At 42.6% G+C, this 19010-nt stretch overlaps 1 protein-coding gene across 8 annotated transcripts in view; it reads right to left on the reverse strand.

The window, feature by feature from the left end:
- The window catches only part of ATP11C (ATPase phospholipid transporting 11C), a 293155-nt gene that overhangs the window by 192909 nt on the left and 81236 nt on the right, over positions 1–19010 (reverse strand). For 7 of the 8 annotated variants that reach the window (XM_068251002.1, XM_068251001.1, XM_068251006.1 and 4 more), the window contains exon 2: positions 14768–14887. In XM_068251002.1, coding sequence (XP_068107103.1) covers positions 14768–14887 — 120 coding nt within the window. Of the gene's footprint in view, positions 1–14767; positions 14888–14979; positions 15135–19010 lie in introns of those variants that run through there. The other variant, XM_068251005.1, reaches the window with a different exon arrangement.

Consider the following 19010-nt stretch of genomic DNA (forward strand, 5'->3'; position numbering starts at 1 on the left):
ATGGCATGAATGCTTTTCCCTGCCGCCTACCACATCAGGAACACAATATGGAAAAGCCACACAGACTGCAGTCAGCTTTCTGCCTATTGTGTTCTTCTAATCACCTTACAGTAGTAAAATGAGGCTGTGTTCGCAGTAATAGCAAGGTCTGCACTCCACATGGTGAATTATGTATATACCCATTCTACAGTCTAATGAGCCTTCCCATACCAGGCTCAGGCTGTGATAGTTAAATGAGCCTGATGTGAAATTACCTGTCAAGGGAAATGCAATGTTCTTTGTGTCAAGAGTAAAACTGACAGGAAGTGACATTATGCATGTTCTTTTCCATTTTAGGCCTAGGCTGGCTGCCTGTTCTATCCCTCAGCTAGCACAGCAGCCGAGCTCACTTTCTTCACGTTTATACTTTGGGTTTTATCGGTTATATATGGATTATTTTTTTTTAAAACATGTATTATTAAAAGAAGGTAAAACTCCAGGATCTATAAAGTATACTCTACATCTCCTGACCTGTATGTAAAACACTTTTGCACTATCCATGGTTGTGTAATCATGCTTTTCATTTCAGTGATGTGTGTAATGATGCCCTTACAAGGTACAATTAAAACCCTCGATTCTTCCCATTTGACTAAAACGATCAAATAAGAGTGAAAATTAAAAAAAAACAAAACTGTTATTCCATTTTTTTTTCGATAAAAATCTGATTGGACATTTTGGAAAAAGTTGGGTGATTGTTTGGGAAATTGTATGGTGTATGGTAGGTTGTATAAGAATATACTATTAAATAAACCAACTTTTTCTTCATATTCAAATCGTTTTTCTTTGATTTTTGGCAAAATTAAATGTTCGTTTATGGTACCTTGAAAAGGATTTCTAAATACTACTTGACTAAATGGAATAATTTATCGAATTCCTCTGATTGGAAATAAAAATTGTACTGTGTATGAACACCATTATGCTGGGAACATAAATCATTTTTGTTCATATATTATGTGTCAATGTAGTGAACACAGTTCCACATAGGCCTCTATTCATAACGCATTTCCGCATGCGGTAATGCTCAAAACAGCTGACTTTACCGACCATTTAGCAAAGTGTCCATTCATAAAAGCGGTTTCCTCATGAAAAGCTGACATTCCTGAGCAGTGCGGGAAATTACCGCCTTATGCGGTGATTATCCCAACATGTCACTACATTTCAATTCATAAAGATTAGAGCAGGCGGAATTGGGATGGAGAATACCAGCTGTTTAGAAAAGGAGATAAGCATGTGGATAACAGCTAAGCTAATGGAGACAGACCTCCCAGGCAGCAGCAGTGAGAACAGAACAAAAAAGGCTTTCCGGAATACCCAGGCTGTGTTTTTTAACCCCTTGGGTACCCGTTTTCAGATAAATTTCACATCAGAAAGCCTGCATGTGTAACATTTCTTGTAGTTCTTCTAAGTTGCGACAATTAAATAGATTGTTTAGAAAGCATAAGCCAGATTCAGAGAAGATTCAGGGCAAGGAGGGGCAGTTTTTAAAAAAAATGCACATCTAAAGGGAAGTTGGGGCTGCCTCCTTTATAGTAACTCTGTCTCTGCACAGAGAAAATGTATCAACTCAGCAGCACCGCTAGTTTAGTGCGGGAACTCCCCAACCTTTTATCGCAAGTGTAAACTTTTTTATGATTTAGCACACAAAAGTCTAAAATACCGATGCAGTGTTTTCCCTCCAAGATTTTTTTTTTCCCACCAATGTTTTATGAATAGAGCCCATCGAAGGATAACTGGACTCAAAGCCAGCAATATCCTGTATGCCTTCCTTGTTAGTATACCCTCTTTCCCTGAAAATAAGACCTACCCTGAAAATAAGCCCTAGCTGGAATTTTAAGCATGTTGGAAATATAAGCCCTACCCCGAAAAAAAAGCCCTAGCGGAAGTTAAGGAGGAAGAGGCAGCCAGTAAGTGGGGACACAATGGTGCAGTGCCAATCGGGCACCGGTCCTGTCATCCCAGCACAGAGAAAGGTTATCAGTTGTGTGCAGGGATGACAGGGCAGGTGCCTGATCAGTACAGTAGCATACTTGCAAATCCATGAACATGACAGTACAAAGGACCAGTAAATGTTCTGCTGAGACACTTCCTAATAGAAATATAAGACATCCCCTGAAAATAAGCCTTAGCACATCTTTTAGAGCAAAAATTAATAAAAGACACTGTCTTATTTTCGGGGAAAGACGGTAGCACTCTTCAAGACCATCAGATCTATCACCTGAGACAGATTTACACAACTTTGTGTGTGAAGATAAGCAGAAGACTGGACTATATCCACACTATGGAAAGGACATTGACCTTCTAGAACAGGTATAAAGATGGGCAACTACCTGTAAATTAATCAGAGGGATGGAAGGCCTCACTTACCAAGACAGGTTAGACAAACTGATTTAGCTTGGAAAAAAAGAGGTCCGAGAGGTGACCTGATTAACATATATAATACATTAGAGGGCAATACAAGAGATTGGTAAACAAGATTCTTGTCCCTAGGCTTGTATAAGGTGACAAGATCTGTGCATGGAGGAAAAAAAAGGTTTTTCTATCTATTTAGAAAGGTTTTTTTTTTTACATTAAGAATGGTTAAAATCCTGAACATCTAACCTCAAGAAGTAGTTATGGCAAATTCTATATCTGCATTTAAAGAGAGCTTGGATGCTTTCCTTGCACTAAAGGACATCCATGGCTTTAATTAGGTAATTCCCGGTAATTTAGGTAATTCCCGGTAGATTTGATCCAGGGATTTATTTGACTACCATCTTAAAGAGGAACTTACTGTCATTAAGTTACATAAGCTATGTTAGTTAACATAGATGGGTAATATAATCTCTTACCCACCCTCTTTTAAAAGAACAGGCAAATGTGTATAATTTCATGGGGGCAGCCATCTTTTTGGTTGAAAGAAGGTGACCGGGAGCATGAGGCACAATTCCAACTGTCCGGTGTCCTGATCACCCTTTCCAGCTGCGAGCACTAGGCAACAAGAACAAAAATATCACAAATCCCATCATGCTTTGCACAGCATCAGGGGAAAAATGCCCGGCCAGATTTATTTGAAGGGGCGGAGCTTCGCTTTTGTGAAGCTAAAAATTAGGCTTAGGTAAGAAAAACAAAGTTCTGATGCTGTGAAACTGTTAAACACCAGGCCTTTTCAGTGCTGCGGAGTAGATCCTTAGTCTGGAGGTTCACTTTAAGTTGGGAAGGATTTTACCCTTTTAATCGGCCCAAGCCTGTAAAGGTATTTGGCCTGCCTCTGGATCAACTGGGATGGGTGTGGTTTGAGAACAGTGATTATTATTTTATTTTTTATTTCATGGATGGATGTCTTTTCTCAATCAAACTATGAATATGTAACTCACCATCTTTATTCCCTATTAAAACAACCAATGTTTATGCAGATAATTATACTCAAAAGCTTTCACTCAGCTGGCAGTTACTTATGCTGCTCAAAAATAGATGAAGGGAGTAATTTTCAGTCCCTATTAGATAACTACTTGCAGTTGTGCTCATAAGTTTACATACTGTACTTGTGGGCAGAAATATCATTTTACCCCGGATGCTAGAGAATGAGATATAGCTATTATGTGGTCATAATTACACATCACCACTGCTGAGTGGAAAGAAAAACTGTGTCAATATTAAATCTTATACTTGTTATTAGTATATGAACAAACTGAACCAAGAAAAATCCGTTCTCTAGCTCTGCCACTGATCATATGGCTTCAGTAATATCTGAGTAACACCTCCGGGCAAAATGCAGCCAGTGAAGTAAGGCTTGAACATCTGATCTGTATACTTGCTGTGGGGCCAATGACTGAATAAGAGGTAGGAAACTATCATGGCTGCAGAGTTACATTTCTACTGATATATTTTCCGCTCACATTTGTGACGCTGACACATTTTGAGTTTGAAGATGCCAAATCGTATGTAGAGTTAGGTACCATTCTATGCAACCACAATCATCTCTGGCAGATGGAGACAAGAACGATTGCTCACAGAAATGTTTATGAACAGATTGGAAACATTGCTTTCATAATACTGTCATTGATGGCTATGCTTATGTGCAAGCATTGCATCTTGAGTGATTAATAGCAGCATTGCATAGGGAAGGCAGGTACAGTCAGGTTACAGTGATTCCAGCGTCTATTTTGTGGTGTATGTATAAAGTTTCTGTGAGAAAAAGATATCGGATAACAACTAGTAGTAAAATGAAGAGGAGGATAGCATAATAAAGATACAGAGAAAAAAAAAACTAAACTGAAGTTGTGTTAAAGTAAATCTTATAAATTAGGGAAAAAGGGTAAGAGGCGCCCAGAGGTATCCTACTAATATTATAAATGGGAAAGTTTGGATGTTTGTTACTCGATCACGCAAAAATGGCAGAATGGATTTGAATGAAATTTGGTACACTCATAGTACATTACCTGTTACAACATATAGGATACTTTTCATTCCCATAACCAAAAAGTAGGCGGAGAAAAATACAAATTTTACTGGGACAATGTAAACTGCAGCCATTCTTACACTGTTAATGGCAGGGTTCTCAAACTTTGCACAGTTTGTCACTGGATGAATTAATATTCAGAAAAGTGGGTGGAGCCTACAAAAGCAAATCAAAATTCACCTACTAATTTTTAAGGGGAATATTTAATTGCTGCCATTCTTGCACTGTTAATGGCACAAGCCTCTTGCACTGTTAATCACCTGTACCTGGTACAGTTGGCCATTGGGTGATTGGGGTTCAGATTCAGAAAAGGGGTGGAGCCACAAACAGCCAATCAGATTTATTTTATTTCAATGCAAATGATTGATGCCAAAGACCGCAAAGCTCACAAACTTGGCCATTAAAGGGACACTTAAGTCAAACAAAAAAAATGAGTTTTACTCACCTAGGGCTTCCAATAGCCCCCTGCAGCTGTCCGGTGCCCTCGCCGTCTCCCTCCGATCCTCCTGGCCCCGCCGGCAGCCACTTCCTGTTTCGGTGACAGGAGCTGACAGGCTGGGGACGCGAGTGATTCTTTGCGTTCCCAGACACATTAGCACCCTCTATGCTGCTATATGGTATATGATATATGCTATAGCAGCGTAGATGGCGCTATTGTGGCCAGGAACGCGAAGAATCACTCACGTCCCCAGCCTGTCAGCTCCTGTCACCGTAACAGGAAGTGGCTGCCGGTGGGGCCAGGAGAATCGGAGGGAGACGGCGAGGGCACCAGACAGCTGCAGGGGGCTATTGGAAGACCTAGGTGAGTAAAACTCATTTTTTTTTTTTTGACTTAAGTGTCCCTTTAAGTTATTGAGTAATTGTGTGTTAGGGTTAGGAAAAGTGGGCAGAGCTAACATCGGCTAAAATACCTACCCGGGCAACGCCGGGCCACCAGCTAGTATAAAATATAGTTAAAGCGGAATATAACCCTGCATTTCAACTTTGCTCTAAAACATTATTTACAGCATATTACATGCAAAAAGCATTTTTTTTTTTTTTACTAGACCAGCATTGGAAGGGTTAAACACAGAGGTTTCAAGTTCCTTGGAGAGATATGCAGAAGTTCAGATAGATACATTCTATTTAGTTAGATGTATCTATTGATAAACTTTACACACTCTTTGGCTGTCCTCCAACTCCTTCTCAGTGAGAGAGATGAGTCACATGCCACACTTAGATACATTTATGTAAACAAAATGTATCTATTTCAGGTTCGGATGCGTCTGCAGAAATCTCCAGGAACTTTAAAGCCCTGTGTAACCCTTCCAATGCTGGTCTAGTAAAAAAAAAAAAATGCTGGTTGCATATAATATACTGTAAATAATGTTTTAGAGCAAAATTGAAATGCAGGGTTATATTCCGCTTTAAAGGGAACCAGAAATGGTGAAAAATAATGTAATTATACTTACCTGGAGCTTCCTACAGCCCCATGAGGCCTTGGCCTCCCTCACCGTCCTGCCACTATGACTCCCGGTAATCCGGTCAGTCGTGGGGCTTGGCCACACACCTCTGAACTCCTGTGGCCGGCAGTGTGCTGCGCCTGCGCAGTAGCACTGCACAGGCGCAGAATGCTCCCCAGGATGGTAGCGTAGCGGGGCGTGCACAGCAGAGCATGCGCAGAAGCCCAACGACTGGCTACAAGTCACCAGATTACCGAGAGTTATAGTGGGAGAATAGAGGGGACGGACAGGATGGCGAGGGAGGCCAAGGTCCTCATGGGGTTGGAGGAAGCTCCAGGTAAGTATAAATAAGCCACAGTGTACCATCTCAGGTACACTTTAAAAACAACTAAAATAACAAAAACAAGGAGGTAGCTTACCTCAATAAATGACAACTTCATATAGCAATTCAATTTATTATGCTCTAGCAATGGGTTTCGTGGGTCTAAGCCCACTTCCTCAGGTGAATTTTAGTGCCACAGAAATCTGTTAAGCTAAACAATCAGCACCTCTTATGCATCTGAATCCCTGAAGTTGTGCCATGTATGGCTATGGGGATTTAGATGCGTTGTCCAGAATTCCGAAGCAGCGCTTCAAAATGTTTCCATTCACGCAAGTCCAGAAGCAGCCAATTGATTTCAATAGGCTGAGATTCTGGATCAGTATCTGTGTGAAATCGGGCACAGTCAGCCCTAGTGGAAACAGGCCCTAGCCATGTGTCTTTATATCAGTAACAAAGTGAAGGCAGAAGAAACCCTGTGAGCTTTCCTTTCAGATTTTTATTACAACCTTAACAAATATTTAGCCCAAGTACTAAATGATTACAGTAAACGATTAAAGAAAACCTTTAGATGTGTATCGCATGTCTCACACAGTGACGGAGCATGCAGACAGCCACCCCCTGATTCTAGCCTTTAAAGGTTAGTTTATATCAGTGAGTGTATACAGATGGGAAGATGGCTGCAAGAGCTCATCTTTCACAGTCATCTTTACTGGAAGGTGTAGAGATACATTATCTCACCCAGACATTGCATATAGCTAGAAAGTACCGGTAATTATGTTGTTTAACCACTTAAGGACCACAGGCTTACGCGCCCCCCCCCCCCCCCCCCCCCTTTTCTGCCAACCAACAGAGATTTCTGTTGGTGGGCTCTGATCGCTGCTGCAGGCATTTGTTTTTTATTATTATTATTGATTTTATTGTCTTTTTAATACATTTTACTATTTTTTTTTTCTGTCTCCCCTCCAGGCAATCACCGCGATCGGCTCTCATCAGCCTATGAGAGCCGATCGCTCTTCAGCCTCTCCAGGGGACAGCTGAGTGACACGGCTGTCCCCAGTACAGCGCTGCCATAGATTGCAGCGCTGTACCATGTAAATAGATGGCGCCGTCTAACAGTCTCCTAGCGGCGATCGTGCGTATCTGTGCACGATCCACTTCAATCTCCGCCCCCAGGACTTCACACCAATTAGTGTTGAGCGGTCCTAGGGCTGTCGCCGCGTTCACGCCAATTGGCGTGGAGTGATCGGCAAGAGGTTAACAATACAAACAATATAAACAGATAGAATTGCAGCCATGTAAAGATCTTAAAGTGATATAATAGGGAGGGTTCCATGTTTATGCCTGGCACACACCATGCAATTTCCCATGAGATAAACAGGTTCAAATAGAAAATCGTTCAGAAAAATGATCAGAAATCAGTTCAGACCTGTTGGAAATTATCTATTCGACCTGTGCATCTGCTCGGAAATTGTATGCTGTGTACCAGGCATTAGTCTCTTTTAAATAAGCTTGTTAGAAAAAAATACTGCCATAAAACTAGATCAGCGTGGTGTGCTCTAGCTTGTTGGCGTCCCCTAAACTTCATGATGTAATAATTTCACGTCATCACGCTAGCGTCGAGTTTCTCATGTGCAATAGAACTTTCTACTCATGTGCAATAAAACTTTCGCAGTTGATCTAGAATATTGTGATGCCCTGCACACTGCACATTTAATTCAGCACTGCAGCAAGCAATAGCGGTGTGGCAGGAGGAGGTGGAAAATCCCTCGGTTATTTCAAAACAATACAAATACTGCGCTGATATATATATAAAACAGAAATGCATAAAACTGCTGGTGCGCTGCCTCAAATAGTATCAATATTCTCTATGTTCATACAAGCTGCGCTCAATTGCTCCTATGGGATCAGTCATCATACATAAACAGTATTTTGACCATCAGTCCATTCAACAGTAGTGCTTCAGCAGGTTGCTATCAGAAAATGCACTTCAGTGAGATACCACCACACCCCATGCAGTGGGCACTCACCGCATGTATATGACCCTCTGTTTGATGGGTCACCAGTGCCTATGGGGTCATCTGGCCGCCCCCTGCTACACCGAAGCTTCTGATGAGTCGCAAAGCGACAAAACCAGTCAAGCATACATGGCAGATGACAGGCATCGTGGGGACAGAGAGACACGCAAGGGAGACGGCGATCATACCAGCACACACCAGTCCACCCAGTGGCCAACGATTGGGGTAGAGCCCATAAAAACTCTGTGCCACAAAACCACAAATATGCCTGTGAGTGCAAATTTATTTTATTAGTAAAAGTTTTTATGGTTTTTACGCTATGGTGGTTCCGATTATGTCTTTTGAGGTGTAATGATCCTATGACATCTAACAGAGGTTCATATACATGGGGTGAGTGCCCACTGCCTGGGGTGTGGTGGTGGTGGTATCTCACTGAAGTGGCATTTTCTGATAGCAACCTGCTGAATGGACTGATGGTCAAAATACCGTTTATGTATGAGGACTGATCCCATAAGAGCAATTGAGCGCAGCTTGTATGAACATAGAGATCACTCGGTTATTGCTTGCTGCAGTACTAAAGCAATGGTGCAGTCCATAAGGACAGTGGTGCAGTCCTAATCAGAGCTTCCGCTGCTGCTTCCAGGCAACGCATCTTAATATTACAGGGCAACTGGACAGGTTTCCAAAAGCAGCTGTTTTTATCAGCCGATTTGGAGAAAGAAAATTCTACTGTGCATGTGTAATGTGGCGCTAGCGTGATGATGCAAAATGTTTATGTCATAACAATTAGGGGATGGCAACAATCTAGAGCAGGCTTTCTCAACCAGGGTTCCTTGAGTACTTTGCAGGGGTTCCTTGGCATTTTCCCCAATTGTGGGGGAAGTATAATAGAGCACATTATAATAGGGGTACTGTATAAAGAAGCACTAAATTGGGGGTCAGAATAATAATTTATAAGGATGTACAGAGGCGCCAAAATTATAAAGTATGCTAAAAACATTTAAAAAGTTCAGGAGGCGGTGGTGGACCAGCCACTCCAAAACAGACACGATGCTGTGGATTGAGGTAGCAACAATTTATTCGCATACTCCTAGAAACAACTGGCAACGCGTTTCACGGGCACAATCCCACTTCATCAGGCAACAAACAACAGGAGTATCACACTGAAAAATGACAGAGATAGAAAGCATATCAGAACGCTGTGTGTGGCATTATTGTATCATATATGCGTGGTTGTATGGTGAAAGTTTAGTATTATGGGATATGACTATATGTGGAGATGCTTGCTATAGAATCATTTACATATAAAGGTGAGATAGCTGAGATGATTGACAATAGGTGTATAGATACGGGATTATGCAATCAAACTTCCATTATTTACAACTAATAACAGAGAATATATTGTGCGTATATCACAATATGAGAATACACAACAACCAGATCTGTACCTGTATATGGATAAAAAGACCATGGTGTGGTAGTGCAATGTGGCGGAGGGGATAGGGGTAGAGGAGTGTATATTACAGCAAGGGGAGAGTGAGGCTACAAAATGCAAGGGGAGAGTGAAGCTAGGGACGTCATAATTAATAAATTGGGAAAAGTAACAAACAGTTAAATCGTGTAGGGTAGTAAGGTAAAAGTAAGGTATGGATAGAGGGGTCCGTACGGGAGTAATAGTAAAAATGACACTTACCAGCTAGGGGTCCAATATCAGCTTGGCACCTCTGTGCTGGTGTGTCAGAGTGAACATGTTATATAGGTAAGCTGAGTGCCAATAATTCAATTAGCGATGATTGTAGGGCTGGGAGAGTGAGGGGGTGGGTGTGGGCAACAGACTGGATGGTGGCCAATAGGGGGAAAAAAGAGGGCGGGGATCATCTAGTTTATCTCAGAGGAGTGCGACGATAACGTCGCATTCCTCGAGAGGGGCTGGAGCGAAAAAGTTGCACCCCTCAAAGTGACTGCTCATGTGCGGGGAACAGAATCCTCGTGCATAATATGTAAATGACTAGATGGGCTTGTCGGTATGCAGTGCGCAGGCGTGCCTGTACGCCCTGTTACAATTCGGTGTAATGGGGGTGGTGAAATAAATAGCCTCGCCTACTTTTAAAGACCATGCATCCTGCATAATAAATGCAGTGGTTCCTCGAGATCCAAATGTCATTTGCAGGGTTCCTCCAGGATAAAAAGATTGAGAAAGGCTGATCTAGGGCATACCAACACCACACCAGCATTTTTGTAATTCATGTCATTACAAAAACCTATGTGGAGCTGAACTTTCTCAACCAACTCTATATTTGACTTGTAGATTCCCCCATACTGTTCAACAGCGGCAGGGAACCTTGGCTCTCCAGCTGTGATAAAACCACAAATCCCAGCATGCATTTGCCTTTATTAATCATGACTGTGGCTGTTAGACTCCTTCAATGCCTTATGGTACTTGTAGTTCCTTAACAGCTGGAGAGCCAAGGTTCCCTACCCAAACGTGTTCATACATCAATGCTAGTAAAGAAAGCCATCTCAGTTGCTTATGCCTGCATTATAAACAACATTACACTAATAGGTGGTTTTGGATGTTGTCAGATTTAAATAATTTTCCTACTCTTTGTTTTTCAAAATGCTAATAATAAAATAGTAATTTGAGTCCTTTAGAAAGGCATTCAAAGAGTGTCAAAAATTGTCGGAGACACCTTCAACACCACTCCAGATGCAGAATGTTGAATGAGGTTAGTCCAGTTCTATGAGTTGGATGGAGAAGCTCGCATAGCTGAACACAGCTATTTGGGGTGTAGGCATAAAGCATCAGTAAAACTGCTGTGCACAGAGAACGCATGGCGAATTTACTGGTACTCCCAGCTGTTAAGTAGCGTACACTGCGTAGTTATCGCATACATTGCCAGAGTACTGTGCACTATGCAAGTAGCATAGCATGTGGTACCCTGGTGATGTACACAGTACAAAGGTAGTGCCAGTCAGGGTAACTGTGTAAAGTACGCTACCTGTCCAAAGTGCCAGTGAAAGTGCCATCTGCTCTCTCTGTGGTGAAGTTTACAGAGGAACTCCAGTGAAAATAACAATGAACAAAAAGTGTTTGATTTTTACAATAATGATGTATAAATGATTTAGTCAGTGTTTGCCCAATGTAAAATCTTTCCTCTCTCTGGTTTACATTCTGACATTTATCATATGGTAACATTTTTACTGCTGGCAGGAGATGCCAGTGGAAGTAGCTGCTGCTTCCTTTTTTAGCAGTTGGAAACAGCTGTTATTTCCCACAGTTCCGCTGTCAATCAAGGCCACGTTGTCCGGAGGGGGAGGCGGGGAAGCACTCGTATCTGGCATCAGGCAATCCCCGCCTGTGCCGGATACAGGGGACTTTGCTTTTAGATTTAGGGAGGGTCCTAGTTGTGGTAGTAAAAATTGATGGTGCAGGCTTTGGAAACATTAATCACACATGCAATTCCTACTATTAACTGGATAATTGGATGCTGGCTTGGCTTTTCCTACTGTTAGATTATATTATACATATGGCCTAGTGAGAGGAAATGAGGCGCTAGGCAAGGTAGTAGCTTTGGTGCCCCCTTATGGTAATTTGGTAAGTGAGGTGGAGAAGGGTCAAAGAAGGTGGCAGGTGAGCCCCTTGACACCACCTGGGCCCCAGGACTTGGCCTAGGCTGCCTTGTGGATGCTCCTTCTCTGGGCCAAGCTTCTTATATTCAGTTACTTTTACTTACCGGTCTATTTTCCTATGTACCGTCTTGGTTAAATAAAGAAATGGAAAACAATTGCCCATCTCCTAACTAAACTTTAATGTTTAAGCTTAGTACTCTTGAAGCCATTGTGAACTGAGCACATTGGAACCACTGCCAAAGCGTCACATCTTGTGCTCAGTTATGTATCTAACAGAACACACAAAGGTGAACAGAGGTCTAAATATTCAGTAAGTAATTAGCCAACAAGGTAGTGGTACAAAGGTTATCTAAACGTCTTTAATCGGTAACAACATCTATATTCACTTCTCTCTGAACTTCTAATATAATACCTAAAACTAGGGATATTTATCCTTTTCAAAAAAAAAAAAAAAAACCGTATACATGAGAATGTAAACTACAGACAAAGTAACAAAGTTCTTGCAAACTTCTCTACAAAATCTTACAGTCCTGAATTGAGATCCTCTATAGGGATGGCGTCATTGACTTACGGGGACCTCATCTGGATCATGGAAGGAGTAATTTGCCTCCACAAACAAGGTGACTGAGATGCACCACAAGATGCATAAGCAAAGATCTATTCTCTTTCTGGAAGTATGGGTAAGGTGGCGATGGAGTTGGAACACCTTTCCTCTCCATAAGTAAGTAGCTGTTTTTTTGTTTTATAAAGGAAGGATGGGCAAACTAGAATAATTTAGCTTCAAAAATGAAAAAAAAAACAAAAAAAAAAATAACCTAAGGTAGAGGCCTGCATCGGTTTGGGTACCCAAAATGCGGGTCGGGTTCAGGTACTCCTTTTGATTTAAAAATCGGGTTGTGGGACGGGTGCGGGTAGCAGGTCTGCGGGTTTGGGTACCAGATTCACCAGAAAGTGGGCTGCGGGTAGCAGGGCTGTGGGTCTGTAAAATTAGGCCTGCACAGGGCATCAGCTCAGGTACCCACGGGTTACCCGAAAAGCGGGTTGGGTTCAGTACTCCTTTTGATTTAAATCGAGTTGTTAGATGGGTGTGGGTAGCGGGTTTGCGGGTGTGGGTACCAGATTCACCAGAAAGTGGGCTGCGGGTAGCAGGGCTGTGGGTCTGTAAAATTAGACCTGCACAGGGCATCAGCACAGGTACCCGAAAAACGGGTCGGGTTCAGGTACAAGTTTTGATTTTAATCAGGTTGCGGGTCAGTGCGGCTGCGGGTGCAGGTACCAAATTCACCAGAAAGCGGGTTGCGGGTCGGGTGCAGGATTGAAAAATTAGACCCGCGCAGACCTCTACTTTAAGGTGACCTAATTAACATATATGTGTACACTCAATAGCAATCTAAAAACTTGACCAATTAGCATGTCATTCCTAGGTCCATACAAAAGATGAGAGAATATGACCTAGGCATAGGTGAAAGGAGAGTTTACCACCTGCATAAAAACAGGTCACAATAAGCATGGTTAAAATATGGCATATTTTACCACGGGAAGATGTCTTTATGGGAAATTCTATACTTGTATTTTAAAACAGCTTGGATGATTTCTCAACTTTGAACGGTATTGTGAACAGCTATGACTGCTAGATGTAGTAAGTTTATCCAGTCTTTTTTTAACCTAGATGTTAACTATGTATGAAACAGGAAGGGCTCCCAGTACCATCAAGACACACATGATGGAGGAACTGTGGGCAAAATAATGTATGTGTGTATTCGGGTTATTTGTGACAGGAAAGAAAACCCACAAGTCTCTATCCCATATTGAAAGCTATCCCATGACCTAGCCTTTTGGAGGTGAGATAACGATTTGTCCAATGTGCCTTATATTTTCTGAACGATGCCAGATCATTTCCTAGATTTTAGAAAAAAGTAGAAAGTTGCAGTCCAGTAGTCTTTGTCAGACCAACCATATGGGATAGTAAAGGAAAGTAGGGGGTGGGGGTCTATCTAAGCTAGCTGTGGTGCACGTGTCATACATCACTGGTGTAGGCTAAGGCCCGGTTCACATTAGCGGTCGCCGTCCGGAATCGCCGTGCCGGAGCCGGACTGCATGCAGAACGGACGGAACGGACGCACGGCATAGCAATGAAAGCCTATGCGTCCGTTCACATGCGTCCGTTTCGTCCGGACCGGATCCGGACTCCGGCATAAGACCCGACATGCGCTATTTTTTTGGTCCGGCTCCTCCGGCAGCCGTATCCGGAGCGGAGCCGGACTGCACCATCCAGCCAATACAAACCAATGAGAACCGGAGAGCGCACAACACACTGGCTAAAAATCCGGATGTTCTACCCCACTTCCTATGCGTATTGAAGCGGCGATTTTGGATGGGGACACATGGGCAAGCATTTTGGAGTGGAGCAGCAGTGACTTTAAACGTGCTGGAGATGTTGGCAGTATGTCGGAGGTAGAGGTGAGTGCTAAACAGCGGAGGGCCTGATTCCACAGGTCCACCTTCTGCTGACCTCCCAGACCCCAACATTTTTATTCTATTTCTACTATCTTTTGCCAAACGGATCCGGATCGCATCCTGATGAACACCTGATGCAACCTGACCGGATCCGGATCAGAACCGTATGGTTCCGATCCGGATCCGGTCCGGATCCGGTCAGGTCATCCGGTCCGTTTGGCAGAGAACCGCAAGTGTGAACCGGGCCTTACAAAACAGTGTGGGTAAAATTAAGTGACCATTTGCACCATAGAAAGTTGTGAACAGCAAGCAAGTCAAAATGAAAGTCACTGCAAAAAAAAAACAAAACTGAACTAAAATATAGACTGTGAACTGGCTGAAAACACACAGTACATTCGTTCCAACATAAGCAAAGTAAACCAACCTTTGATGAGACAATCCTGTTATCGCAGAATTTTGGTGCAATGTAAGAATCGGTTTCTGAAGCTGGCCGGTGTCCCACATACACAGTGCGCGTTCCCACGCGATTCTCCTCTCCAGGACACTGTCAAACACAGAAGAAATCAAGACTCAGTTCAGAAGTTTCAGGCTGAATTAAATGCACAACGTCAGTAAACAATGCGTAGATGAGATTACTTCCATCTCCAGCAAATCAGTTTGCAGCTTCCCTTCCTGGTCAAGAGGGCATTCCTGATTTCACGGAGACCGAACCGTGTGTGTGCAGCTTGACAGCTAATTCACAATGATAGTTTATTCCGGGACACAAGTTGCTGTTTTCAGGAATTACTGGACAGGATCCATTTAGGAAATTGCTGTTTTTACATGTTTATCTCAGCCTTCTGCTAAACCAAGGACAGCTCTGCAAGTTTAATCAGTAAAATGTTTATAAATGATACTTGGTTAGAAACAAACCAAGTTTCACATTTGTGAGAAACTTGGCTCAAAGTTCTCCAATACTGGGAGTCCCTACACAGGAAGAGGAAGCATAAATTGTGCAATCTGTGGAATCTTATCTCCTTATACCGAAATAAAATTTTCGATTTTGATCGATGGATCAAAAATCGGCTGAGTGTATGGGCCCCTTAAACCATCCACGAACCTACAAACCCCTAACGGACCGCAAATGTGCTGACTGGCCCCGCTGCCACTTTTCCCTTACTTCACCTTCCCAGTGTTGGTAGCCACAGGCATCCTTTAATACTGAGTGTACCTCTGGCTACCCAATACTAAGTAGCTAGAGGTGTCCCTGACTGACGTGAGATCTTGTCAATGGAATGCTGAGAGCTGGGTGAGTAACCTCATTTATGCTCCACTTGGGACTTTGCATAGAAAAGGAGGGTGGCACGCAAGGAGGGTAGTGAGCCGCCTTTTATTAGCCGTCTTCTGTAGGCAAGAGCCTACAGTGCCTTATGGTAATTCCTGCTCTGCATGGAGGGGACTAGTGGGGGACTAGTGACACCTTTTAAATGCTGTATACTTATCTGGTATAGGCTAAATCTCCAGGCCTTCTGCAGTAACATTTTAGATTCATAAAAAGGTTGACATCAGGTACTGAGCATAACAAGCAGGTACGAGCATGAAGCAGCAAGTCTGACACTAAGTGTATAGGTACTGCAATACTTGGCTTCAGGAGCTCCTAAAGATTACAGTATTTTTTTGGACTATAAGACGCTCCTGACCATAAGAGGCACCATAAGACGGCGGAAATGTGCGTGCGCATGCGCAGTGACAGACCTACCCCGTTTTTAAACTGGCTTAGGTCCACACACGCACACAGATACATACCTAATATACATATATACACACACACACACACACACACACACACACACACACACATATACATACCATTTTGGCTATATATCTCAGGGGATGAACAGCACAAACCAAATTTTATGCAATACTATGCAAACCATGCACGCAGCACTGGAGAACCCATGCTTTGCATAGTATTGCATAAAATTTGGTTTGTGCTGCTCATCCCTCGGCTTATATTATTTTCCCATGTGAGCGTGCATAACCACACCCATCTCTAGCACAGTTAAGCATATAAATGAGCGGTGCTCATAGTTCAGTTAGTAGCTAGTAGAAGGTGAGGTGTTTTTAATTTAATTTCTCCCATTTAGTTGACCCTTGGGCTTTTGGCATGGTTCCCACTAAAACGCTGAGAAAAACTAGCATTTTTGCCTAGTTAGAGTAGGACTCACCAGATTGGGGACACTTTGGCGCAGTTGGTGAGTTTAAACGCGTTAAAGCGTAATCAAGAGCCTCTGTCACTGTTTTCCTGTTGTGTGCTGCAGCCCCTCTGTGTATGTATGTATGTATGTATGTATGTATGTGTGCGTGTGCGTGTGTGTATGTATGTGTGCGTGTGCGCATGTATGCGTGTATGTGTGCATGTATGCGTGTATGTGTGCATGCATGTATGCGTGCGTGTATGCGTGCGTGTATGCGTGCGTGTATGCGTGCATGTATGCGTGCATGCATGCATGCATGCGTGCGTGCATGCATGCGTGTGTGTGTGTGTGCGTGCATGCATGCGTGTGTGTGTGCGTGTATGTATGCGTGTATGTATGCGTGTATGTATGCGTGTATGTATGCGTGTATGTATGCGTGTATGTATGCGTGTATGTGTGCGTGTATGTATGTACCGTCTTTCCCCGAAAATAAGACAGTGTCTTATATTCATTTTTGCACCAAAAGATGTGCTAGGGCTTATTTTCAGGGGGTGTCTTATATTTCTGTGAACACAAGTTCCTGTGCTACTGACATCCCCACTGTGACATTGACACCTTTTCCTCTGCTGGATCCACCTCTTGTGTGCCACTTTTTTCCCCTTTGTACCTTTAGTGTCCCCTGGTGTCCCTCTCTGAACCTGTGTCTTCTTCTATCCCCTGTCCTCCTGTGTCCCGTGTCTACTTGCCCGCAAGACTATGGGCTCCGGTAATAACACAGGTTTCCATATTTTTCCCCCTTACTGCTGCTAGGGCTTACTTTCAGGGTAGGGCTTATATTTTGAGTATGCTCAAAATTCCTACTAGGGCTTACTTTCAGGGGATGTCAATTTTGGGGAAAGAGGGTATGTATGTATGTATGTATGTATGTATGTATGTATGTATGTATAGACACACACACACGTGGGTTGGACAAAATAATGGAAACACCTAACATTTTGGCAATCATCATCTTTGAACATGTTTTAAGCAATCAAAACTTGACATATGTTAAATGTTTTTTGTTTATTATTTTTGTTATTTGATATGTTTAATTGAAATAATTGTTTTTACAGATATTTAAACCAAAAGTTGGTTATAATTTATAAAAATGGCAGATCTCTAAGACTTTCAAAGAGGCCAAATTGTTGGTGCTCGTATGGCAGGCGCTACTGTAACAGAAACTGCCCGAATGCTTTGCATTTTAAGAGGTACTGTCACAAAAGTAATGACTGCCTTTGAAAGAGAAGGAAAAGCGTCCTCAGCAAAGCACAGTTGTGGCCGAAAGTCAAAGTTGTCTGAGAGAGACCGTCAGACTCTAAATCGAATTGTTTGAAAAGCTTGCAAGACCACGGCTCCTAAAATCACTGCAGAGCTGAATGAACACCTACAGAACCCAGTTTCCACAAAAACTGTTAGTCGGGAGCTGCACAAATCTGGATTCCACTGAAGAACTGCAATTAGAAAACCTCTGCTCTCAAAGACAAATGTTTCAAAGCGTTTAGAGTGGTGTAGAAACCACCAGAATTGGTCCCTCGAGCAGTGGAAAAATTAATTTCTCTGACGAATCATAGTTTACCTTATTTCCGACCTTCGGGCCGAGTGCACGTTTGGAGACAGCCGAAAGAAGCATTTCGTCCAGACTGCCTTCTCCCAACCGTAAAACATGGCGGGGGTTCTGTGGTGATTTGGGGTGCTATTTATTGTAAATCCTCCAGGCCAATAATATCCCTTCATGGAAGAATTAACAGCCGAGACTATTTAGGGATTTTGGGCGACCAAATCCATCCTATGGTTCAAGAACTGTTTCTGGAGGGGAATGCCATCTTTCAAGAAGATAAAGCCCCAATCCATACAGCTAGAATTGTTAAAGAATGGCACGAGGAACATTCTAATTAAGTTGAGCATCTCATCTGGCCACCACAATCCCCAGATCTCAACATTATTGAGCATTTATGGTCCTTAGAGATTCAAGTAAGAAGTCGATTTCCACCGCCATCATCTCTAAAAGAACTGGAAGGTGTTTTAACTGAAGAAGGGGCTAAAATTCCTTTGGAAACAATTCACAATTTGTATCAATCAATACCTTGGAGAATTGAGGCTGTAATTGCCGCAAAATATGGACCTACACCATATTAAAATATATTTTGTTGATTTTCAAGGTGTTTCCATTATTTAGTCCAACCCCTGTACAATTAGCTGTTGCTCAAATCACAAACTAGTATATCTAGCAAAGACAGCAGCACTGAAAGCAACAACACACTATTACATGCTATAAAATGTGCAGACTGATCACCAGTAAAAAAAAAAACAGTTTATGGCAGGGCTGTGGAGTCGGAGTCGGTGTGGTGGAGTCGGGCAATTTTGGGTGCCTGGAGTCGGAGTCGGGAAAAAATGCACCGACTCCGACTCCTAATGAATTTGTAACTGTAATTAAAATAGAAAATATGATAA

The sequence above is a fragment of the Hyperolius riggenbachi genome, chromosome 8 (assembly GCF_040937935.1).
Source record: "Hyperolius riggenbachi isolate aHypRig1 chromosome 8, aHypRig1.pri, whole genome shotgun sequence".
NCBI lineage: Eukaryota > Metazoa > Chordata > Amphibia > Anura > Hyperoliidae > Hyperolius > Hyperolius riggenbachi.